This window comes from Rhinatrema bivittatum, chromosome 3 (assembly GCF_901001135.1).
Source record: "Rhinatrema bivittatum chromosome 3, aRhiBiv1.1, whole genome shotgun sequence".
Lineage (NCBI taxonomy): Eukaryota > Metazoa > Chordata > Amphibia > Gymnophiona > Rhinatrematidae > Rhinatrema > Rhinatrema bivittatum.
Window position 1 is genome coordinate 244,833,759 of NC_042617.1, and position 26,944 is coordinate 244,860,702.

At 45.2% G+C, this 26,944-nt stretch overlaps 1 protein-coding gene across 1 annotated transcript in view; it reads left to right on the forward strand.

The window, feature by feature from the left end:
* LOC115088544 (mediator of RNA polymerase II transcription subunit 23-like) overlaps positions 1-26,944 on the forward strand; it is a 91,254-nt gene that overhangs the window by 15,883 nt on the left and 48,427 nt on the right. The window contains exons 3-5 of the mRNA XM_029596804.1: positions 4,374-4,610; positions 7,843-8,008; positions 18,853-18,925. Coding sequence (XP_029452664.1) covers positions 4,374-4,610; positions 7,843-8,008; positions 18,853-18,925 — 476 coding nt within the window. The remainder of the gene's footprint in view (positions 1-4,373; positions 4,611-7,842; positions 8,009-18,852; positions 18,926-26,944) is intronic.

The window sequence follows — 26,944 nt, forward strand, 5'->3', positions numbered from 1 at the left end:
CGAAGAATGGTCTGAAATTTACATGGACCAGTGGGTACTAAAGGTGTTAAAGATGGCCATGTGTTTTTGAATTTGCTCATCTATTTCGAGACGCTTAGTTTTCCCTTGCACTTCTCTCATCAAGAGGCTCTCCACTCAGGAGACGCTTGATTGCTTCCAGCGTCTGGGGGGGCCTTAAAGCCTGTTCCCCGAGAGGAACAATGAACAGATTGATGTTCCATTGTTTTCATCGTGCCACAGAAGGAAAAATGTGTTTTCGTTCAATTTGTGGTTTGAGAAAGATAAGTGTGGCTCTGAAAGTTCCTCTTTTCAGTAGGACGAGTTTGACCTCTCTCTTGGACAAAGGCTTTTCAGCATATAGCCATCGGATCAAAGCACCAGCAGTTTCTGATTTTAGGGATCATTTTCAGTTTTTCAGCCTTCCTGTTCAGCTTCATGCAACTTCATCAAGGTAATGGCAGTTGGGGCGGAGGCCCTATGTCGGGATCATGTGCTGTTGCACTTTTTTTTTGGAAGATTGGCTCTGCCAAGGGAAGGTCAGACATTCTCTGGCGGCAGTTGATCAGAATGTGCTGAGGTGATTGAGGTCTTCAGGCTGTATGATGAATCTAGCAAAGAGCAGTATTGTTTCCAATCAGACCCTGAAGGGTCTGGGTGCTTTGTTTAACAGGGTCAGATTCCACACCTGTTAAGGGCTTTTCATGACTACTTGTGAGAACTGGGTCAGTGGTATTAACCTTGGAATTGGTGCCTTGGCAGTAGCATATCTGCAGCCTCTTTGGAGGGCTCTTCACTCCCCAGTAGAATCTATGGTCGGAAGACCTTTTATCTTCCCCTTCCGCAAGGACCATTCTGGAATGTGGTGTAGTTACTTGCTACCGAGGCCAGCCTTTCGGATGGGGGTGCAATGTGTCAGCTTCAGTCAGTTGCACAGGGCACTGGTCCAAAAAAGTGTCTACTACTTCTATCAGTCGGTTACAGATGAGTGGTGCGATGTGCATACTTGCCTTTGTAGCCACGGTTTCACGAGGAGAGTCCTATCACTCAGTGTAACAATGGTGATCTACAACATCCAGCAGCGAGGAAACCCAGCATCCGGTGGTGGCTTGGGAGCCCAGCAGTTGGTTATCCGGGGGATGGAGAAAAATGAAGCCCAGGGGTTGGTTCTCTGAGCAGAGTATCACTTGAAGACAGTGGCAGCATCTCAGATCCCCGGGTAGGCAAGATTCCAGTGGATTTTCTCAGAGAAAATTAGATCCCGAGGAGGTGTCTCATCCACCAGAAATGAGGATATCCCCATAAGGACTTAATGGCGACCAGAAAAAACTCCAAGCTGCCTCGGTTTTACGGCCACTGAGTAGAACACTGTGCAGAAGAAATAAACACTAGCTCTACCATGGCCTCAAGGAATTCTCCTTTGTCTTCCCTCCTTGGCATCTGGTGGGCAAGGTGCTATGCCAGATAGTGGAGCATCCAGACAATGTAATTCTCGTAGTTTCAAAGTGGCCTTGTCAGCGGATCTGTTCTATATGGCCATAGACAGACCGCGAGGTTCAGCCACCTGTTCTCAATCAGGGCCCAATACTTTCACAGCTTGGCTTTTGAGAGGAGAAGATTGGCATGGAGGGGATATTCCATAGTAGTTATTTCTTCCTTGTTGCAGGCCAGGCAGCCTTCTGCATCTTTAGCATATGTTTGAGTTTGAAGGGTCTGCAAGTCCTGGTGTTGTGACGAATGGTGAGCAGCTAGTTCAGACTGCCGTGTCGTATCACTTAACCTTTCTCCAAGAAGGTTTGGTCAAAGGTCTGATCTGAGAGTCTCGTTAGCAGCCTTGGGCTGTATCCGGGATAAGGTGTAGGAGTATCCTCTGTCGGCTCATCCGGATGTCATGCAGTTCAAGAATTTGTGTCCTCCAGTGAGGAAGATTTGGCTGTCGTGGAATCTTAATCTGGTACAATGAGGAATGTTCAAGGCTTCATTTGTACTCCTACAGAGGGCAACATTAAAAGCTTGAATGCTTTGGGAGAGTTTTTCTAGAGGTTCGCCGGGAGTATGTCAGAGATTGAGACTTTGTTGTGTTGGGATCCTTTTCTCGGATCTCGGATTTGGGGATATCGTTACATATGGTACTATCCTTTCTGCCCAAAATGATTTTAGCATTCCCTCTTAAGCAGTGCAGCTTCCATCCTTGACAGATTTGGAATTCTCCTAGCTTCTTGCGAGGGAGAGTTTGCTCTTGGATGTTCAAGCCTTTTTGCATTATTTGATGGTTACTAATTTCCATAGGTTGGATCTTCTTGTCGTATCATCTCTCATCCACCCGTATCATCTCTCATCCACCCGTATCATCCACCCGTATCATCTCTCATCCACCCGTGACCGCTCCATATCCATTGCCGGCCCCGCCCTCTGGAACTCCCTACCCGTCCACTTGCGCCTTGAACCCTGCGCCATCAAATTCAAAAAGAAACTAAAAACATTCCTGTTCAACCAAGCCTACACAGAAATAGACCCTCCCTTCCCTCTATTGCTCATACCCCCCTAGGTGACCGCCCTTTTCCTTATATTAAGGAATCTAATCACAATGTACATTGTTGTCTTCTTGTTATGACCTCTTGTTGATTTCTGTTGTTTTAATCTATTTTCCCTACTGCTCTAGGTTAACCCCCTGCCCAGTTCGCCTCCCCTGTTGAAATGTACTTCTAAATCTTTTGTTAATATGTGAACCGGTATGATGTCCCCACTAATACCGGTATATAAAAGTTTCTAAATAAATAAAAATAAATTCCAAAGAAAGGAGGCAAAGCAACAAAAGCTATGATCACCTGTTGCTGAAAGAGACTATTGAGTCGACTTGTATTTCTAAGGGTCGCCTTGTGCCTGAGGGCTTGAGAACTCTGTCAATACATTTTCTGGCAAACGTTTGGGCAGAATCCCAGTAAGTATAGCCTCAGCAGATTGGCAGAGCAGCTATTTGGAGTTCAGTATACACTTTCATCAGGCATTATCGCTTGGATGTCTGAGCTCTGGCTTCCATAAACTTTGGTGAGAGTGTTCTGCAAGTGGAACTCTCAAGGTCCCACCCAGTTTTAAGGAGCTTAGGTACATCCCAGGAGTCTGTACTCATCTGGATATGTACAAGGAAAGGAAAATTTGGTTCTTACCTGTTAATTTTCATTCCTTTAGTACCACAGATCAGTCCAGAAACCCACCCAAATAGTAGGGGGAGAGTCGCTTGTTCTGTTGGGTATATATAATGCAGAATTGTTGGAGCACTTCAATGCTATTCTATTAAGTTATGTTGGGAACAAGTTTTTCAGTTTGGGCAATCTCATCTTCCTCCTGCTTATTGGGAAAGAAAGGTTTCATTTAGGTTTATTGGGTGGTGCCATCATCTTGGCTTGGGTACAGGTCAATACTGAGGGACTGGAGGTGGCACACTATTTTATGTACAATGTGAGTAAAACTTTCTCCGTCTCCATCTGCTGGCAGGGAGGCAAATCCCAGGAGTCTGGACTGATCTGTGGTACTACAGGAATGAAGATCAGGAGGTAAAAACCAGTTTTCCTTTCTCCTTATAAAACCATTTTACCTCAGAATTTCCTTTAAAAATCACACTCACTTCCTTGCTTTCCTTCTAACACATTGGCTCTTATTTCCTTCTTAAATGATGATTTTTTTTCTTTTTTTCCCTTTTTTGAGTGATTAATGTTCCTTCACCAAAGGTATAGGAAGTGTTTTATTACAAATATCACTTTGCCCTTGTCTTTTCGTCTGTGTATATTTCTACAAGGTTGAACATCTCTCCTAGATCTTGTTTTGTTTGCCTAAATGTCTTCCCTAGACTCATCGCTGGCTGCTGTACTTTCTGCTTTTCTACAACTCTAGCAGAAAGCAGTGCAACTGACTTAGTCAAGTTTCACTGCCTATCACTAAAGATGGCTTAGTTGAGTTTATAAAAATAGAAGGGCCTTTATGGGATATGATGCATTTCAAATAGTGGAACTTCAACCATGAAAGCGGTAGCTTAGGCAATCATATTTGAGGTGCATGTGGGGAGCGTTTGGATTGAGTTTATTTCCCTGCAAATATTGTTCCATGAGGAAAATTTTTAAAAAAATTATTGGCTCTCCTTTGGCAATATTTGTTTCTAAAATTAAATAATTTGGGCCAGGCTTCCTACTCTGTGAGAGTCAGCCCAGCTTTTGCTGCTTGGGTTCTTTGAAGCAGAGGCACTGTGGTTGCAGCGTTCCAGTTATTGTTTTTTTGTGTGTTGTTGTGGCACAGTCCCATCATTATTAGTTATGAAATTCAATGCATGCATATTTAGTCTCCATGTAAGGTAGCATGATTCTTTATTCCATTCCTGTCAGATCGCCCAGTAACCTACTTGTACAATACACTTCATTACTATGAGAAGCATCTTAGAGAACGTACAAACCTCAAACGGAAGCTTGTCCATGCCATCATTGGTTCACTTAAGGACAACCGGCCACAAGGTTGGTGCCTAAGTGACACTTACCTCAAGAGTGCTATGAATGCATGGGAAGAAAATCCATGGATCCCTGATGACATCTACTACTGCAAACTGATTGGCAGACTAGTGGACAATATCCTTTTTGTGAAAGTTAATGTAAACGTGACACTCATATATCTAAAGTATAAATATAGTACAGAGATCTTATGGAAGAAGCAAGAAATGTACTCACTGTAGATTACATACCTTTTTGTTCAAAAAGCACAAGTTTATATGAAATAAAATGTATTAGGATAAAAAGAAACCTAGGAATAAAACAAAAAGATGAAGCTATTGTGTCAAGAAACAGTCATAGTTTGAACTGTCTAGTTATTTCTGATTTAATCAGCATCTAAGTTTGTACTGCTGATCTCAAGGAACTCTTCAGAGCTTTTTGATTCAAGGCAGTAAGAAGAGATCATAGACATTTTTTCCTGCCATCAGAGAAATATGAGTGAAGTGGTGGAATCTTCCCCCTGATGAAGGACTTCTTTCTGAAACAGCCATCATATAGGGTAGCCATGTAGGGTTTCATTTTTAAATGCTGACTTCACTTAAGTAATATTTTTTAAATGCAGCAAAAAAAAAAAAAGTACATAGAAAGTGAGTTGTATCATGTTACCACAGATAGTCCTTCTATAAACTGGTGGAGATAAGGGTGGACATTATTTTTTTGTTTTCCTTATGTGGATTGGTAGTGCCCCATTTCTTTGTTTTTTGTACTATATATATCCTTTCTTGCAGATATATATTAGCACCACTAATGTTTTTAATTATTTGAAAGATGCTTAATGTTGCAGGCTTCGGCCAGGATTGCGAAAACGGGGGGGCGGGCCTGCGAAAGCCCGCAGCCTTCGCACCAACGTGGTGCACCGGCTGCAGGCTTTCACACCAAATAGCACCACCGTGAAAGGTGGTGCTATTCGGCGCGCTACTGCCGACGATAATGTTAGTAGCATTATTGCCGGCAGCGAAGACACCGCCGACTCCTTCCCTCCCCCTAATTTGCATGATATTGCATGCGAAAAGGCCCTTTTCGCATGCGATATGGCTTTATCGCATGCGATATGGCTTTATCGCGTGCGTTAGAGCCCAACGCATGTGATAACGCTTTAGAAAATAACCCCCTTTATTATACAATGGCAAAGAATATGAAAACTATTCAAAAAATAAAATTGGCACAATAACACACACATTTATCAATTGTCCTAGTCAGTCTTTACTCATTCACACTGCTTCTAAACTCTCTTTAGTGCATTTGTAGCATGTATGAATACCAACATAAAATATGGTCAAAATATGTACAGAGTGTTTGTAATGAAACAATGAAACACTTGCAATACAGCTGGACTTCAAGAAAGATACAATGGGGCGGATTTTAAAACGAGCGCGAATAGCCTACTTTTGTTTGCGCTCCAGGCGCAAACAAAAGTACGCTGGATTTTAGTAGATACGCGCGGAGCCGCGCGTATCCGCTAAACTCCTGGATCGGCGCTGCGCAAGGCTATCGATTTCGTATAGCCGGCGCGCGCCGAGCCGCGCAGCCTACCCCCGTTCCCTCCAAGGCCGCTCCGAAATCGGAGCGGCCTCGGAGGGAACTTTCCTTTGCCCTCCCCTCACCTTCCCCTCCCTTCCCCTACCTAACCCACCCGCCCGGCCCTGTCTAAACCCCCCCCTTACCTTTGTCGGGGGATTTACGCCTCCCAGAGGGAGGCGTAAATCCCCGCGCGTCAGCGGGCCTCCTGCGCGCCGGGACGCGACCTGGGGGCGGGTCCGGAGGGCGCGGCCACACCCCCGGGCCACCCCGGGCCGTAGCCACGCCCCCGGAACGCTCCTGACACGCCCCAAAAACGCCGCGCGGTTCGGGCCCGCCCCCGACACGCCCCCTGCGAAAACCCCGGGACTTACGCGAGTCCCGGGGCTCTGCGCGCGCCGGTAGGCCTATGTAACATAGGCTTCCCGGCGCGCAGGGCCCTGCTCGCGTAAATCCGCCCGGTTTTGGGCGGATTTACGCGAGCAGGGCTCTGAAAATCCGCCCCTTTGTGAACTGCAAATGAATCACATGGAAGATACTGTCATTAAAAAGGGGATACAGTTGAATCACAGACTGCAAGAAAGGATACTTTGTAATTGTTTCACAGGACCGTTGTTCCAATGATGTTTCTGTAGTCTCTGTTCTACTTCTGCTATATCCTATATTCTCTCTGATCCTACAAAGGCCTCTTTTTGCTGTACAGGATTCTTCAGGGCAAAATATGGTTTATAACTATTCTTGCAATGGCATGGACTGTATTTAGTGACGAGATTCTCTTATTGTTGATTCTTTAAATGTCAATTTTCTAATTCAGTGTCTCAAGACTTCCACTGTTGTTAATTAACAGCTTGCTAAATGCAGCATAATCATCTGTGAATTTCTAGTGTTATCTTAGCATGTTGGAAACCTTTTCAAGTCTCTTTGCTGGAACTGAATCTGGAGCAGACTTCATTGCCTCCTTGCAGTACAAATGCAGTGATGTTAGTGACACATCAGGGCTCTTAGTTGTTTGTATCCGGTGGTAATTTGTATAGAACCTAAAAGTTCCAGATACTAGTGATTGACTTGGAGAATTGATAAATATATGTAAGGGTTATTGTGCCAAATTTCTTTTTGAATAGTTTTGATATTCTTTGCCATTGTATAATAAAGCTTGCAACATTAAGCATCTTTCAAATCTTTTAAAACATTAGTGGTGTTACTTACCCTATTTTAGGGTTCTCTGACTGATATACCTTTTAGGTACCCACATATCATTTTTATTTTATTTAAAACCTAGATCCAATATAAAATAATATATATTTTAGAATACATAGTATATTAAAGAACTTTTCTGAGTTTATGTGCAGCAAAGTTTCTGACCATCTGCTTTTATCTTTGTGTTTTTCCAAAAATATTTTCTATGAATTCATACTGATTTCTATTTCCTTTTTACTGTAATGTTTGTTTAGAAACTAGTGGCCAAGTTGTGCAAGAGATTGTTACAAGAAGTATAGTAACTGCTGAGCTAAATCTAATTACTTTTAAAGCAATACTAGAAACCAATTGTGTTCATTTGTCCATGTTTGTTCCTATAGCATTATTATCTTTCTCTATGGCAAAAAAATAAACAGAGAGAGAGAGGGAGAATATGATACACAATGTTAATTTATGTATAACAAAATAAAATTAAATTGTGCATAGCAAGTAGACTACTAGGAATCCTGTTTTCAACTAAATTATTCAATGTTTTTGATGTTGCACATGTATGCAGCTGTACAAACAATAGTTATTTCCTTTATTACTATCTTACCCATGGCTGGAAAGTCACCTGGTCCATTTCCAAACTGTGACTGGAGATTCAATGAGTTCCCCAACCCAGCTGCCCATGCTCTCCATGTTACCTGCGTTGAGCTCATGGCATTGGCAGTTCCTGGAAATGATGTTGGCAATGCTCTTCTCAATGTGGTATTAAAGAGGTACAGTATTACATGCTAGGCTAGTTGATCTTCATATATAAGTCTAAATTATTGGTCTGTTTTTATACATTTCCATATCTGTTTGGTATCATTTAGCATCTCCCTTTTTTTTAGCAAACCCATATCAAGATCCATGTGGTTGTTTGGGGTGCCCTGTTTGCTATGTTAATACAGCTTAAAAATATCTAAAATATTTAAGTCCAGCAACTCAGTGATTTGTAATAATAAGAATTATTTTTCCCTTCTATGTAAATACAGAAAAGGTATTTCGAGTTATAATTTGAGTTAAAGTTCTAAATTAACACCCAATATTCTACTTATGACACTTGTCTTATTGCCCAAGCATTTCCCAGCAAGCTAATTATGGTGTCTGTGCTTTCTGTGTCAGCAGCATTTTCAAAACAAGCACTTTTAGGCCTTGGGTGCCAGTGCTGTTGGAACATGGGAAGGAGCAGATCCAGTGGTCATTTGTCCCCCCTTCCTTTGTGGTGTGGCTTCAGGAGAAAAGTAGTAGACCTCCATTCCTTTCCCAGCAGAGGATTCCCTGGAGTAGACCCCAGTTTATGGGTGGGGGGGGGGGGCAGTATACCGCATGATCAGGTAGGAGGAGGTCTTGTAGCTAAGAGCTCCTTCTACCTGGTGGAGTTAGGAGCCTTTCTTTTCTCTGATTTTGAAATACGGGTATATTAGTCTCTGAATGAAAACAGAGACTTAGGTATCCCAAGACTGCAGGCGCAGGGAAGGACAAAAGAGTTTATTGGAGTTCCTCAGAGTTCCGGCTTCTTCAGGAACCAGAGCCCGATATTTGAGACAGGGGAATTAGCTGTGACTGAGAAGGATGTCCCTAACTTGGTCGATTCTTCAGGGATAGGAGGAGTTCATGGGTCATTCTGGTGCTAGATATCAGAGAAATTGCATCAGTAGCTCCTAAGGGTTCTATTTTGGCTTAGGAACGATCTGCACAGAGTGGCGATTGAGGCTACTCTTAACAGAATGCTCGGCGGTATCCTACATAGAGTGGCAGATGCTATTGCCCTTGGTAGAATGCTTGGGGGTGGCCTTCATAGAGCGACAGTTGCCCCTATCTTTAATAGCTACCTTTCTCACAGGACAAGCAAGATGGTAGTCCTCACATATGGGTGACATCATCAGGATGGAGCCCAATCACGTTTGTCAAAGTTTCTAGAACTTTGACTGGTACCTACTGGGCATGCCCAGCATGGCACTAACCCTGCATCCAGCAGGCGTCCCCCCTTCAGTCTCTTTTTTTCTGGGCAGCAGTAGCCACGTGGGTTAAGGAGCTCTCTAGAGATTCCTGACAGGAATTTTCCCCACGGAACATCTTTCAGAATTTTCAAAAAATTCTACTCCATAGGGGTTTCCCTATCGATTCCGTACTTCGCAGTCAAAGGGTAAGACTTTACCCTCGTTTGCGGTCGATTTCCGTCTAGTTTTCCCTTCGGGGCCTACCGGCCATTGACCACACCGCAGCTAAATCTTTGTCGAAGCCATGGCATCGGGTTTTCGTCAGTGCCCCAACTGTCCTCAGACAGTGTCCATCACAGACCCGCATAGGGTTTGTGTGTTATGTTTGCGGTCCGACCATTACATCCTAACTTGCACCAAATATGCCCAAATGACACCGATGGGACGTAAGGCCCGCTTAGAGATGGAGTTTCTTTTTCAAAGCTTCCGACTCCATCGACCGCTTCGACATCGTCTGAGCCGGTGCCATCGACTTCTCGCCAGCAGCGGGATACCGGTGCTGCCCGACCGGCACCAACTACTCCGAAGGTATTGACTTCTTCCTCATCAGCTCTGGAGAAGGACAGAGGAGAACATCGTGGAAAGCATCGACACTGTCATCAGAAAGCTCAGTCCGCTGATCCAGGCAAGCCCTTGGCATCGGCGTCGATAGAGCCACCTACAAAGAAATCCTGTCCAGAGAAGGCCCCATCCTCCTCTGCGACTGGGTCACCAAGGCATCCCCCACCTTCATTGGTGCTGGGAGCCATGACTCCACTTTCACCGGTGGACCTTCTGGCTACGCCAGTATTGCCTCCTTCTCCGGAGCTGAGGTTGCATGCCCAGGCTTCCGCGAGGAATTGGATCGGATGATCCAAGAGGCCATCGGTAAGGCACTGCAGGGCTTCCAACCTCCATCGACACCAATGCCAGCCCTAGTCACTGACCCAATACCCACGGCGCTCGCACCGCTACTTGGCAGACTGGATGCGCTGATTGGTGCCCTTCCTCAGTGGAACTGAGGATACCGGTATGTCCACCACTTTCCACGCTGATACCATTGTCAACGGAAGACGAAAAACACTGATGCTGGAACCTATACCCGGACCGTCTGGGATCTTGCCACTGATTCGCCTATCGATGTCACCGGTTCCATTGGTGCCTATTCTGCCATCGATACCGCATCGTCCTCAGTCGGTGCCACCTCCAGTGCCATCGGTGCCTAGGCCTGATCCTTCAGGAATAGCACCATTACTCCCCTCGGGAGATCCTATAGGAGCCGGTGATCAACCTTACGATCCTTGGACCGATGATTCTTCCCAGGATATGGATGATCTACCTTCAGAGCCGTCTTCCCCTGAGGAGAGAAGACGTTCTCCCGCAGAGGACCATCCTTTATTAATTTTATAAAGGAAATGTCTGAAGCCATACCATTCCAGCTTCAGACAGAAGAGGACTCCAGAAACAAAATGCTGGAAGTGCTCCAATTCGTAGATGCACCCAAGGAGATCATGTCCATACCTGTTCATGAAGTTCTCCTGGACTTGCAGAAGAGGAATTGGGAGCATCTAGGCTCTGTACCACCGGTAAATCGAAAACAAATGCCACCTACCTGGTACAGTCAGCCCCTGGTTTCCAAAAACCACAGCTGGATCACCATTCTGTGGTTGTAGAGTCAGCCCAGAAAAAAGCACAACGTTCTAAGCCTCATTCCTCCAGGGAAAGAACAGAGGTCCCTCGATGCATTTGGCCGTTGTGTTTTCCATGGATCAATGCTTATTTCTCGCATTGCTTCCTACCAGTTATACATGACCCAGTATAACAGAGACCTATTCAAGAAGATCCAGGATTTCTCTGAATCTTTACCTGACCAGCTTCAGGATCAACTTAATGCCCTGGCTCAGAAGGGTCTAGATGCTGGCAAGCACAAGGTCCGTGCTGCCTAGGGTTTTTTGACACTGCCTCTAGGGGTCTGCAGCGGGAATTAGTGCACGAAGATGGGCCTGGCTGAAGTCCTCTGACTTAAGACCAGAGGTACAGGACCGATTGACTGACCTGCCCTGCGCTGGAGACAATCTCTTCGGGGACAAAATCCAGGAGACTGTGGCACAGCTCAAAGACCACCACGAGACGCTACGACAGCTTTCGTCCGTGCCTTCTGATTTCCCGTCCACCTCTAAAAGGACATTCCGAAGAGACTCTAAGCGGCCGTCCTTCAAGCCACAGAGATATTATCCTCCTGCTACTCAAGGTCACTCCTTCAGACCTTACAGAAAGGTCAGGCCAGACAATCCATGCCTCAGAAGACTCAGCCAGCCCCTCCACCGGGCCCAGCTGCTGGATATTGACTCCTCGCTGGAGAGCACAAGCCAACCTCCTCTGTGTCCGTACCCGTCGGCGGTCGGTTTTGCCACTTCACCAACATATGGCACATGATCACTTCAGATCAGTGAATACTTGCTGTACTGACTCAAGGTTACCCCCTCAACTTCCTGTCAGACTCCCCACCTTGGCCGACGTGTGGGGATCATCCGACCACTCCTCTTCTGGAGGAGGAGGTTTCAACCCTCCTGAAATCCTGGGCAGTAGAACCAGTGCCCCTTCCAGCAGGGGTAGGGGTTCTATTCCAGGTATTTCCTCATCCCAAAAAAGTCAGGGGGCATTCGTCCAATACTGGACCTGCGTGCCATAAACAAATATCTGCAGAAGGAAAAGTTCAGGATGGTAACCTTGGGCTCTCTACTTCCTCTTCTACAAAGAGGAGATTGGCTTTGCTCTCTAGATCTTCAGGACATGTATACACACATCTCGATCACTCCGTCTCACCACAAATTCCTTCGATTCCTGGTTGGCCCCTGGCACTTTCAGTACCGGGTACTGCCGTTTGGCCTAGCATCTACACCTCAAGTCTTTACCAAGTGCCTCGTAGTGGTCGCGGCCTACCTGAGATGTCAAGGCATCCATGTCTACCCTTTTCTCGACAATTAGCTATAAGTGCTCCAACTCAAAGGGATGCACTAGCCTCCTTACGTCTAACTATCCATACGTTGCTGTCTCTCGGGTTTCTGATCAACTACCCCAAGTCCAGCCTAGTTCCGTCTCAAACCCTATCCTTCATAGGAGCTGACCTGAACACCATGCAGGCAAAAGCATTCCTCCCTCAGGATCGAGCTCGTACTCTCATATCCCTCGCACAATGCCTCCAGAATCAAGATTACTCGACAGCACGTCATTTCCTCATTTTGCTGGGTCACATGGCATCCTCCGTACATATCACTCCATTGACACACCTCGTCATGAGACTCATGCAGTGGACTCTGAATTCCCAGTGGACTCAGGCTTATCATCCAATGTCCAGCATTGTCCACTTTACCAAGAAGCTCCGCCTGTCACTGGCCTGCTGGATGCAGCTTCCAACCTCCTTCAAGGCCTTCCCTTTCAGGTTCCAGAACCTCAAATTATCCTAACAGACGCCTCCAATCTAGGTTGGGGTGCTCATGTTGACGACCTACAGACTCAGGGTACCTTGTCGCCAGAGGAAGCCAAACATCAGATAAATTTCCTGGAACGTCGAGCGATCAGATATGCCCTTAGAGTCTTTCAGGGTTGCCTCTCAAACAAGACCATCCTGATTCAAACCGACAACCAGGTAGCGATGTGGTACATCAACAAGCAAGGGGGAATGGGCTCCTACCTTCTGTGTCAGGAAGCTGCACAGATATGGGCGTGGGCTCTTTCCCACTCGATGTACCTCAGAGCAACTTACTTGGTGGGTGTGGACAATGTTCTGGCGGACAGATTGAGCCGGATCTTTCATCTGCACAAATGGTCTCTCAACCCCATGGTAGCTGACAGAATCTTCCAACATTGGGGTTATCCACAAATAGATCTCTTTGCGTCCATTCACAACCGCAAAGTAGACAACTTCTGCTCACTCACTCGCAGCCGCTACTCACAGCCAAGGGACGCCTTTGCCCTCTCGTGACCCAGCAGTCTCCTCTACGCGTACCCTCCACTTCCACTCATATCAAAGACTCTCGTGAAGTTATGAAGGGACAAGGGTTTAATGATTCTGATAGCCCCTCACTGGCCACGCCAAGTCTGGTTCCCAATCCTCCAGGACCTATCAGTTCGCCAGCACATCCCTCTCAGGAAGGATCCGCTTCTGATAACTCAGAACAACGGGTGCCTACACCACCCCAACCTCCAGGCCCTGTCTCTGACTGCCTGGATGTTGAAAGATTAATATTTCAACCCCTTAACCTTTCAGAGTCGGTATCCCGAGTCCTGGTAGCTTCACGAAAGCCTTCCACGAGACGGTCTTATTGTTCTAAGTGGAAAAGGTTTACGGTCTGGTGCATGTCCATGTCCATAGACCCCCTTCACTTGTTCCACCATGAGGTTTCTGGACTATCTCTGGTACCTGTCTGAGTCAGGCCTGAAATCTTCCTCTATAAGGGTGCATGTCAGTGCGGTAGCCGCTTTCCACAACGGCATGGGAGATATCTCTATTTCGACACAACCCTTAGTCACACGCTTCATGAGAGGTTTGCTCCACCTGAAACCTTCATTGCGCCCTCCGGCCCCTGCTTGGGACCTTAATATTGTCTTAGGACGGCTCATGAAACCTCCATTTGAGCCTCTCCACACCTGCGATCTCCGCTATCTCACTTGGAAAGTGATTTTTCTTCTCGCTATCACATCCGCTTGCAGAGTTAGTGAGTTACAGGCATTAGTCACCTACCCGCCTTACACCAAAATTCTACATGACAGAGTGGTACTCCGTACACACCCTAAGTTTTTACCAAAGGTAGTGTCGGAATTTCATCTTAATCAATCCATCATCTTACCTACTTTCTTTCCAAGGCCCCATTCAAACCCAGAACAGGTTCTACATTCCCTGGACTGCAAATGTGCCCTAGCCTTTTATCTAGAGCGCATATCAGCCCATAGGAAGTCCACTCAATTATTTTTCTTTCGATAACATCAAATTGGGAAATCCAGTGGGAAAACAGACCCTTTCCTCCTGGTTGGCGAACTGTATCTCCTTTTGCTACCAGCAAGCAGGCATTCCGCTACAAAACCGTATAAAAGCACACTCTGTTAGGGCCGTGGCAACCTCAGTGGCACACCTTCATTCGGTGCCACTTATTGATATTTGTAAGACTACAACCTGGAGCTCTCTCCATACCTTCGCAGCCCATTATTGCTTAGATAAGGCTGGCAGGCAAGATTCCATTTTTGGCCATCTGTTCTATGCAACTTATTCTCAGCTTAACCACCCAACATCCTACCAGCGACCCATTCAGGGTTTTCAGGATGCCCTCCTACCCAAATCCACCCCTGTTGTTGTGCCTGTTGCACGTCTTTGAGTGCATTTAGTGCATTGCTTGGGCATCCTCAGCTCACTACTCACCCATATGTGAGGACTACCATCCTGCTTCTCCTGTGAGAAAGCAAATGTTGCTTATCTGTAACAGGTGTTCTCACAGGACAGCAGGATGTTAGTCCTCACGAAACCCGCCCGCCACCCCGCGGAGTTGGGTTCGCTTGCGATTTATTTTATTTTTTGCACATACTTCTTGCTATACACGAGACTGAAGGAGAACCCCTGCTGGATGCAGGGTTAGTACCATGCTGGGCATGCCCAGTAGGTGCCAGTCAAAGTTCTAGAAATTTTGACAAAAGTGTTCCGTGATTGGGCTCCATCCTGATGGTCACCCATATGTGAGGACTAACATCCTGCTGTCCTGTGAGAACACCTGTTACAGGTAAGCAACTCTGCTTTATCAAGTCTGGAGGTAAGTTTTCACAGACCGGCAGTGGATCCTACCCTTAACAGAAGGATTGGAAATAGTCTGCATATGATGGCAGCTGCTACTGTCCTAATACAAAGAAAAAAAAGAGTGATTCAGAGAAATGCTGTCTGTAGTAGTTTTATGGCATGATCCTGCTTGCGCTGGGTTCAGCAGTTGCACTTAAAGAGGGTAGGATCCCTTCTGTCTGCTAAACAGGTGGAGTGTTTGAAAGCCGGGGTTGCATTTATTGCTGATGCCTTGTATGACTTGTTGCACATTGTGACCCTCAATATGATGATGGCTGTTTCTGCTAGAAGACTTTTAAGGTTGCACAGTTGGTTGGCGGATGTATGGTCAAGTTGCAAATTGGTAGTCTTCCCTTTAAAGGCTAACTTCTGTTCAGATAGGGCCTGGAGCTATTGGTGCAGCACTTAGAGAAATCAAAAGGTCATAAGCTGCCTGAAGATATGCCCAGGGGAAATAGGAAGAATTTCCCTAAAAGGTAAAGATGCCGAAAGACATGTCGATACCAACGAAGAGGATGATCATTTTCTAGGAGGCAGCTTTTTGACAAGTCTGTCCTTTTATAATGAAACGCTCTTTGACATATAAGGCCTCTTCAAGAAAACACTTCTGTCCTGCAGGAGCTCTCAGTCAGAAGAGGTCCAACTGCAACTATCACTGTTAGGGGAAATCAGGTCTAGGCCCTCCAGGTGTCTTTCTCGGGCCAATGTGGAACTGGGTGTAAAATTGGAGATCTCAGATTGGGTAGCAATGAGCACCAATGCCAGTCTGAAAGGCTTGGGAGCCCTTTTCCAGGGTCAAGTGGCACAGGGCCAGTGGTTTCCTGAGAAGGCATCATGGTTGCTCCAAGTTGCTCCATCAAGGACTATTCGGAGAAAGTAATTACCATCTTGTTACAGAGTAGGAGAACTTCCACTTCTCTGACCTATGTTTGGGTAGGAAGGTGTTTCAGACATGGTGCCTCGGAGAGACGGTTGCACCACTTCAGGTGTCTGTGTCTCATGTTCTGTTATGTTTTTGCATAACAGACTAGTGAAAGGGGCTGGCATTCAGTTCCCTAACAGTATAGGTAGTAGCTTTGGGCTATTTCAGAGGTAAGGTGCAAGGGGTATCCCTGGTTTTGTGTCCGGATGTGGTCTGTTTTTTTTCAAAGGCTGAAGCATTTGCATCCTCCGGTGGGGAGAATGTTTCCCTTGTGGGTCCTTAATCTGGTGTTGTGGATTCTCGGTACGTCTCTGTTCGAGCTGTTGAGGAAGGTGTTGCTGAAGAACCTTACATTTAAAGTATTTTTCCTAGTGGCTGTTTATTCGGTCAAGAGGAGTTAGGAGCAGCAAGCATTGTCTTGTAGGGGTCCTATCCTTCATTTTTTTGAGGATAGGGTGTCTTTGCGCACAGTGTCTTCCTTTTTACCGAAGGTAGTCTCTGACGTCCACCTTAGATAGCGGAACTAACTTAATTTCGGAATTCGGATTCTTCTGTTCTGAGGGAGCTTCACTTGTTGGATGTCTGTTGGGTACTGTTATGTTTCTTGAAGGTCACCAAGAGTTTTCAGAGGTCTGATCCATCTTTTCGTTCTGTTTGGGGGAACGAATAATGAGAGGAATGCTTCAAAAGCGACGTTTGCTCAGTGGCTAAAGGAGGCCATTGTGTTAGCTTATATTTGCAAGGGGTGTTGATTCCTGAAGGGCTCAGGCCCATTCTATTAGGGTATGGGCGGCGTCCTGGACTGAGTGTCGACAGGAGATGAGTTGGACGGCAACCTGGTCTTCTCTTCACACTTTCACAAGGCATTACCGACTGGATGTTCAGGCGCTGAAAGCGGCTGGTTTTGGAGAGTGTGTGCTACAAATGGATCTTTCAGATTCCCGCCCAGTTTAGGGGAGCTTGGGTACATCCCAAGTATCTGGACTTATCTGGAGTATGAACAGGAAAGGAAAATTGGTTCTTACCTGCTAATTTTCATTCCTAGAATACCACAGATCAGTCCAGAGCCCTGACCCCTCTGGAAAGACCACTCTGTTTTATGTGTGTAGGTAGTAAAGAAATTTATATGTTAGTTTGGGAGTTTTCAATCTCCTTTCAGGAAGAAAGGGCTCCAGTTTGGGGGCTTGACCTTTTCCTCTGCTTGGTTTGGGGGGGGGGGGGGGAGATTTGGTTTATGGTTTAACGGTGACACGCTATCTTAAGTAGCACAGTAAAGCTTTACTTTTCTATCTCCATCTGCTGGTAGGGATAAAAAAAAAATACATGCATCTGGACTGATTTGTGGTATTCCAGGAACAAAAATTAACAGATGAAAATCAGTTTTCCTTTATGTAGCAAGTTATCCTGCTACATGTGGCTGGATACATTTAGGAATGCTCTGAGGCAGGTCTAGAATTATCCATCTGACTTAGCCAGATACTGCTGATTATTGGCTGTTATCCAGTTAACTTTGCTCTGGCCCAGAATGTCTCTTTTTTTTTTTTAATATGACCAAATTGTAGCCAGATAATGACTTATCTGTCTAAAACTTAGCTGGTCATTGAAGGGATATACTGTATTTAAGCCCCAAGGTTGTCTGGCTATGTTTGGGATATGGCCGGACAAATCCTTTTGAATATTGACCTCTAAGTGCTATAGAGCTGACAGTTCCCTGGCAGATTAGTATTAATTTATTTATTTCTCTCCAGGTGAAAAGACAATGATTGGTCTCTGTCAGTGAAGGTACCAATCATTGGTCTTTTTAATAAGAGTGAAGTAAATTTATTACTAATCTGCTGTCAACATTCCCGCACTCGATATTCAGCCCAGGGACCCACTTTTAGGGGTTTAGGTGGTGGGAATTTGGCCAACTGCTATTTTCTTTTTCTTAAAGTTAAGGGATCGGGATTCGGATCGACATCTGATTGGCATGCTAGATGTATTTATTTATTTATTTTTTAGTTGTCCAGCTAACTTTAGTCCTGCTACTTTTCCAACCAGGGTTAGCTGGATAGCTTTACCTGGCTAACACTTGAATATTATTGCTATCTGGGTATATTTCAGCCATGCTCTTAGAACACCCCCATCCTGCCTCTTTTATTACCCTGCTAAAACAGAGATGTTCAGCTATGTCCCAAACTTAGCCAGACATCCTTTTGAATATTGACCTCTCAGGTATATTGTCATGTCCTCTTTTCTATATTGGGAAAAATACTTTTTTTATAGCCAAAAAATTAGACTTTGAGAGATCAATATATTGAGCCAGGCAGTAGGGGTAAGTTATCCGGATAAATGTATGTACCCAGCAAAGTTATCCTGATAAATTTAGGTCTGCCTTGCAGTATGACCAGACCTAGCTGAATAGCCTATTTGGATAACTCTGAATATCTGATTTTGGTCCGCCCCAAAACATCCCTGATTTATTGGGGTAAGTTTTATCTGACTGAGAATTTAGCTAGATAATTTGGAGCTGTTCACTGCAGCGTCAAATTAAAAAACTGTAGGTTGTCCAGCTAAGTTCCTAACTTAACCAGACAAACCATCTGAATATGGACCTCTTACTGAGTTAGACATTAAAGTCTGATTTGAACATAAATGTTCATCTATCTGTTATGTGCTTTGTGGCTGTAAATTCCAAACTTCCAATTTGACCTTAGTGGCATTGATGCATCCTACACATATAAAAGCTTATAAAAGATTTGGGACCCTTTGGTGCCTATTTTTGTATTAAGGATGTATGTTAGTGGTTTATTTGCTAAAAACTGTGAAAACCTTTGTAAAACCTCATCCTTTCTTTTTTTGTCTTGTTTGCAGCCAACCATTAGTCCCCAGAGAAAATATTACAGCATGGATGAATGCAATTGGACTGATTGTCACAGCCTTACCAGTGAGTCTCTTTGACACAGACGTGAATGAGGAATAAAAATAGTAATTGTAAAAACTTTCATGAGATACACTCAATTTTCTCTAAAGCACTTCCTTATCCACTGCTATCATTTTGAGTATTCAAAATAAATTATTTTCAGATAGAAGACATTAGGTCACACAAAAATTTGCTACCAGTGCTGCACCAACTGATCACTTGTCAAACAATGTAGCGGTATCTTACATATTTAAATTTTCAAAATTGTTATGTAGAATCACTGCCAAAGATTTTCCCCTATGCAGATACCACATTATATTGACTTGGGTTACTTTCAAATACTATGTAAATGGATATCTTAAAATTATGCTGTACATTTTTTTTGTTTTGTTTTAGGAAGGCATACCTGCAGTGTATTGGAATGGATTATCAGTACTTCTCTGGTAATTGAAAATATGACGTAAAACACCAGAGAAATGCTGATATTAGTCAGTAGTACTGAATACAGCCTGTAGTCTTACATTGCATATTCGCAAAATGGCTGCCAAAGGATCCAGCCCATATCAGTATTTCAAGACAGTGTCATAACTTTAGAGCTAATCAGAAATACTCTGGTGATGGAACACTCCTGCGGTATGCTATTTCATAAATGTATACACCAGGTTACAGCATTTTACTATGTGCTCTGTTTCTTGTGGAAATGTTCTTTCTCAGTCAACAAGGAAGCATAAATCAGCCGTAATGTGTGGGTGATGTCATCCAATGGTGCTGACATGGACGCAGATCTCAGATAAAAATCTTTGCGCGCATGCATGGAAGTTCCGCATATAGTAGTTTCCTCATGAGCCTTTCAGTCTTTCTTAAGCCGAGCTACCAAATGACATGTTTCTCTGTTTTCTTGACTTTCGGTTTTTTTTTTGCCTCGAGTTCTCAAGTGTGCAAGACCCTCTTTTTTTCATCACTGCCTCAACAGCCCCTCAACAGAACCTTTAAGTTCTATATCCACCTCCCTGTCGTCCCCCCTTTTGGATGAAGAAATCCAAGGGTATTGCATGTCCATCACTGACACCTAAGCTATCTGTTAACACTGCCTAGGCCAAGACCATGATGCCCTCAAATGCTCTAGTTGTGGCCAGATGTCCCCGCAAGTGCAACAGTACTGGAAGATAGATGCCCTGAGGAAGGTGCCCTTGGGTAAGAACCCTAAGCCTCAGCATAAGGGTGGGTAGCACAGCAGCTTCACTTCCCAGATTGAGGCCTTATTAGACTGCCAGTGCCATAGGAAACCTCAGTTGTTTGGGAACTCCTGTTTCTTCATACTCCTGCAAATCTTCTTGGAAGGTTCCCTCTCCTTCTCATCATGGTTCTGGATTCCAAATCCATTACAAGTCAGGTGCTGAGTGTGGCGCAAAAACAAGAGGCAACAAAAAGAGTGTCTAAGCATCATGTGGGTTCCCTTTTAGGGCCATAGCCTTTGGCTCCAAAGTGACTAGTAGAGCTCTGTTTAGATAGATTGGTAGACACTTAAAAGTACTAAGAATTTAAGCTAAGCTAGGTTTATCATCTCTACTTTGTTCATACTTCCATCGTTGTGAATGAAGGCTCATCTGTGGTAGTTCTGTTGATTTTCATGTGCTTGTAGCAGTACATAAGAACAAAAGATTTGCCCTACTAGGTCCAACCAAAGATCTGTCAAGCCCAGGATCCTGTTTCCAACAGTGGCCATCCAGGTCACAAGTACCTGACAGGATCCCAAAAGGTAGATAGATTCCATGCCATTTTTCCCAGAGATAAGCAGTGGATTTCCCCAAGTTCACCTTAATAATGGTTTATGGGCTTTACTTTTTTAAATCCAGCTACACTATCAGCTTTTACCACATTCTCTGGCAACGAATTTCAGAGTTTAATTACGTGTTGAATAAAAAAATATTTTCCCTGTACGTACCTGGATCAGTCCAGACCCTGGCTTATGTTACCAATCCAGCAGAGGGAGGCAGAGAAATGTTCTACTGACTCTGACATATACCCTGGGGTGCCACCTACAGTCCATCAGTATTTCTCTGTCTCCCAGCAGAGGTGAACGTGCCTAACCCTGCAGTCTGTGGTGGTAGTTTTTTGGTTTGTTAGTCAGATAGTTTAGAGTTAACTGGTTTGCTATCTCTCTTTGTGAAAGGCTGTCTTTTCATTTGAGTTATTTTAAAAAAAAAAATATTTTTTTCTTCAGCCGTTTCACTGCCTCCCGGGAGGGTGGGAAGGCCTGGGGGGACTATCCCTCCTGGTTTTGAGGCCGCCGGAGTTGGGGAGGTTTGGACCCAGCAACCACTCCTGGCAGGGGTGATACCGGGGGGCCCGGCTCACTCACCCTACTTGGAGCAGCTCCCGAGGTCCGCAGTGTTTAGTCAGGTAAAAAAAAAAAAATAAATAAATACTTTTTCTCTTTTCCTTTCTGTTTTCTGGCAGCTATTGTGGTTTATTTACTTCTTCGGTGTTCAGCAGGGCTGTGCCTTTTCTCGTCGGAGTTTATTTTATTTTAAATTTGTGCCGTTTTTTCCTTTTCAATGCCAAGAGGCGCGCGCGCGTCTCTCCAGGGATAGTCTCTGTTCTGCCTGCCTTCCCGGGGGGGAAGGCTCGTCTGTTTTGCCGGTGAAAGAAGTGTCTCAGCCGCCTCTCGCTGCCCCGAAACCTCGGCGCGGCTGCTCACCTACCCCAGACCTGTTTCGCTGCAGTGCAGGAATGGAAGTTATTTTATCTTCATTGAGAATGGCGACACAGCAAGTAATTCAGGGCGCTCCGGACCCGCCTCCCTTGTCGCCACAGCCGGCGGTCCACGAGTTACAGAGGTAGGTTTCTCTGAGAGTCTGGAGGACATTTCAAATTCTTCTTCTTCTTCTCCCCTTTCAGGGGATTTTATTTGTTTTCTTCGTAAGGCTTACAAGTCTAGAAAGTTTCATAAAAAACATGGGGACCACTCAGCTGGACAGGATCTAAAGACCTGCTCTTCCAAACGGACGAGACCAAGTGATTTTGGGGCTGGGCAAGCTCCGAAGCATCCCCTTTGCTCAGGCCAGGATCAGTTTAATTTTTCTACTTCAGAGGATTCTGAACATGACTCTTTACCTGTCCTGGACAAGTCCCTTCCGGATGGGGATCTCGGTGGAGATCCTGTTTTGGGCAGTAGTTCTGTCCCTCATGTAGCGGATGGGATGATCCCAAAGTAGTCTGTCTTTTTAGAAGGGAAGAACTTAATCCTTTAATTCCAGCAATTTTGCTTGAATTGGGTCTGGAAGCCCGGGCGAAGGATTCTCGAATGGATAATATTGACCCAGTGTTGCTAGGCCTTAGGGGTCCGGCGACATCCTTTCCTTTTCATCTTTCTCTCACTGACCTTTTGTACCGGGAGTGGGAGTGGAACACTCCTGAATTAGGTCTTAAGGTAACACGAGCTATGGAGAAGCTATATCCATTACCTGAAGAGGCCTTGGAAATTTTAAAATTTCCAAAAGTGGATGCCGCTGTCTCAGCTGTCACTAAGAGGACGACTATTCCAGTGACGGGAGCTACGGCTCTTAAAGATCTTCAGGATCGTAAACTAGATTCAACTCAAGCGAAGTTTTGAGGTTTCTGCTCTAGGGGTACGGGCGGCCATGTGTAGTAGTCTGGCTTTGAGACCTGGCCTGCGGTGGGTCCAAGCATTGCAAAATAATTCTTCCCTCTCTACTGAGGAGGTAGCACAAGCTGGTCGATTAGAGGCTACAGTTGCTTACAGCACAGATGCTTTATATAATCTACTCAGGACCTCGGCTCGCGCTATGGTTGCTTCAGTATCGGCTCGCAGGCTCCTTTGGTTAAGGAATTGGTCTGCAGATGCATCATCAAAAGCTCAGTTAGGGGTTTTACCCTTTAAGGGAAAATTGCTCTTTGGTAAAGAATTGGAAGATTTAATTTTGTCCCTAGGAGAGAATAAGATTCACAAGTTACCAGAGGATCGTCCTAGACCTCGGACCTCCTTCACATCCCGTACTCGTTTTCGGTCTGGTAGAAGATTTCGTTCTTCTCGGTCATCAGCTCCACCTGCTAAGCAGTCTTCGGGTAGACAACAGAATTGGACTCAGTCCTTTCTTGGCTGCCGGTTCGGGAGACCTGGAACTTCCCAAGCCTCAGGTGGCACGAAGTCTACTCAATGAGATGCGGCTGGTCCTTTCCCCGGTTCCGGTTATAGGGGGCAGACTGTCCATGTTTTACGGGGAATGGGCCAGATTGGCGACAGACCAGTGGGTTCTTTCAGTTATAAATCAAGGTTACGCTTTAGATTTTGTATGGCGGCTTCACCACCAATTTCTGATTTCACCATGTTCTTACCTAGAAAAACGTCGAGTAATCAAGGACTCCCTTCAGCATCTAAGGGACCTCGGAGCCATTGTTCAAGTTCCAATATCAGAACATCGGAGGGGTTGTTACTCAATTTTCTTCATCGTTCCAAAAAAAGATGGAACCTTTCGTCCCATTCTTGATCTCAAAAGGGTCAACCGTTGCCTACAGATCCCCAAGTTTCAAATGGAAACTCTACAGTCTGTCATAGCTTCAGTACACAAGGGAGAATTTCTTGCGTCTCTCAATCTCACCGAAGCTTATCTACACATTGGCATTCGTTCCGATCATCAGAAGTTTCTCAGGTTTTGCATTCTAGGGCAGCATTATCAATTCAGGGCTCTCCCATTTGGGTTAGCCACAGCTCCCAGGACATTTACCAAGGTCATGATTGTGGTGGCAGCACAGCTCAGGAAAGAGGGCCTATTGGTGCATCCATATCTGGATGACTGGTTAATTCAAGCGAAGTCGGAATCTCTTTGTCGCTTAACGATCAGCAGGGTCATCGACCTTTTGCAATCGCTAGGCTGGGTGATCAACAAGGACAAGAGTCACCTAGTCCCTTCATAGTCTCTGGAGTTTTGGGGTGCACTGTTTGACACTTGTCAAGGGACAGTGTCCCTTCCGGAGCATCGCATTCTCAAGATTCAATTGCAAATCCGAGACTTGCTGTCCGTTCCTATACCATGTGTCCGGGATTACTTGATAGTTTTAGGCTCAATGACCTCTACTTTGGAATTGGTGCCTTGGACCTTTGCACACATGAGACCACTTCAGTATGCTTTGCTTTCAGGCTGGAATCCGGTTTCGGAACTAAACTACCTTCCCCTTACAGAGAAGACTCGTTTCAGCCTGGATTGGTGGTTACAGTCGGACAATTTGCGTCGGGGAGTACCTCTAGAGATTCCGGAATGGACTGTGGTCACCACCGACGCCAGTCTTTCAGGCTGGGGAGCGGTATGTCAGAAAACATCTGTTCAAGGTCAGTGGTCCGAAGAAGAAACTCAGTGGTCGATCAATCGGTTAGAGACCAGAGCGGTTCGCTTGGCCTTGATCGCTCTTCAACCTCTCCTATGCAGGAAGTCAGTACGGATACTTTCCGACAATGCGACCACAGTAGCGTATATCAACCGCCAGGGAGGAACTCGAAGCTTACAGGTAGCGCAGGAAACACAACAGCTGATCACCTGGGCGGAACAACATCTGCTCAGCATCGCAGCCTCACACATTGCCGGGGTAGACAACGTTCAAGCCAACTTTTTCAGTCGGCATCATCTCGACCCAGGCGAGTGGGAACTGCGAGGAAGCCTATCAGATGATATGCAACAGATGGTCCACACCGGCAATGGATCTCATGGCCACATTTCAGAATTCCAAAGCCCCTCGGTTCTTCAGCCGCAGGAGGGAAAGAGGAGCGGACGGAGTAGACACTCTGGTACTTCCTTGGAGAAAGGATGTTCTTCTCTGTGTTTCCACCCTGGCCTCTGATCTGCAAGGTCTTGCGTCGGATAGAAGTTCAACAAGTCAACGTTGTTTTAGTGGCTCCAGAGTGGCCACGCTGTCCGTGGTTCACGGACCTGGTCAGTCTAGTACTGGACGGTCCCCTGCGATTTCGGGATCTGCCTTGCCTTCTGTCTCAGGGTCCAGTTTGTTTGAAAGAGGTCGAACGCTTCTCTCTAGCGGCATGGCTTTTGAGAGGCGTCGGTTAAAGAATAAAGGTTACTCAGATGCTTTGGTAACTACTTTATTACGTTCTAGAAAACCGTCTACATCTTTGGCTTATGCGACAGTGTGGAAGGTTTTTGAGTCATGGTGTACTGAGCATCAATTAGATCCGGTTCACTCTTCTGTATCGGATATTTTATCTTTTTTACAAGATGGGTTAGCCAAGGGTTTGTCCTGCAGTTCTTTACGTGTCCAAGATGCAGCGCTTGGATGTTTTAGGGGTAAGGTTCGGGGATTATCCTTGGCTACGCATCCGGATGTAGCGTGTTGATTCTCAAGGGCGCACAACATCTACGGCCTCCGTTTCGGAACCCTTGTCCTGCTTGGAGTTTGAACTTGGTTCTTAGGGCTCTGTGTGCGGCTCCCTTTGAACCCCTTAAACATGCGACTTTAAAAGATCTTATGTTGAAGGTGGTCTTTCTTGTGGCTATTTCTTCAGCTTGTAGAATTTCAGAGTTGCAGGCCTTGTTTTGCAGAGAGCCCTTTCTTAGAATTTCTGATGCGGGCATTTCATTAAGGACTGTGCCATCTTTTTTACCTAAGGTAGTATCTTCTTTTCATTTAAATCAGTCAATAGAGCTTCCTGCTTTTCCGTGTTTAGATCATTTGGATCCTTCTTCTAAGGATCTTAAGAAATTGGATGTGAGACGAGCACTGTTGCATTATCTTAAAGTTACTAACAGTTTTCGTTTGTCTGATCATTTGTTTTGTGGAGTGGCCCTCCTAAGGGTCATAATGTTTCCAAGGCTACAATTGCTCATTGGTTAAAAGAGACAATTCGATCAGCTTATCTTCTGGCTCATCGAGATATTCCTGAAGGTTTGAGAGCTCATTCCACTAGGTCGCAAGCTACGTCCTGGGTGGAATGTCAACTAGTTTCTCCTCAGGAGATTTGTAAGGCAGCAACTTGGAAGTCGTTGCACACTTTTGCTCGTCATTATCGCTTAGATGTCCAGGCTCCAAGTTCGGCAGCCTTCGGAGAGAGTGTTCTCCGAGCAGGAATCTCTGGGTCCCACCCCAATTAAATCAGCTCTGGTACATCCCTGGGACTGGACTGATCCAGGGACGTACAGGGAAAGGAAAATTGGTTCTTACCTGCTAATTTTTGTTCCTGTAGTACCATGGATCAGTCCAGACGCCTGCCCTTTATATCTGTGTATGTATTTATCTTTCAGAGAGTCCGCTTGTTCACTGTTTTGGTTCTTAAACCACTTTTTATGCTGTCTACTTTTTCTTAAGATTTCTTATTTATTCTTTGGGATTCTGCTTCCATTTAGGATTCGTGAGTTGGAAGTATGTTATAGAGTTTAGATAGTTAGTTAGTATTTTATTGATTACATTTCTGCTTTGATACTGTTCAATACCGATGGACTGCAGGTGGCACCCCAGGGTATACATCACAGTCAGTAGAATGTTTCTCTGCCTCCCTCTGCTGGATTGGTGACATAACCCAGGGTCTGGACTGATCCATGGTACTACAGGAACGAAAATTAGCAGGTAAGAACCAATTTTCCTTTCTCCTGTTTGTCTTGAATGTATTACCAAGTAACTTCATTGTATGTTCCCTAGTCTTTATACTTTTTGAAAGAGTAAACAACCAATTCACATTTACCCATTCCACTCTACTCATATCTCCCCTCAACTGTTTCTTCTCCAAGCTGAAGAGCCCTAACCTCTTTAGCCTTTCCTCATAGAGGAATCGTTTCATTCCCTTTCTCATTTTTGGTTGCCCTTCTCTGTACCATTTCTAATTCCGCTACATCTTTCTTGAGATATGGTGACCAGGATTACACATAGTATTCAAGGTGCATTCTCACCATGAAGCAATACAGAGGCATTATGACACCCTCTGTTTTATTCTCTATTCATTTCCTAATAATTCCTAGCATTCTATTTGCTTTTTTGGCCGCTGCACACTGAGCAGAGGATTTCAATATATTATCCATGATG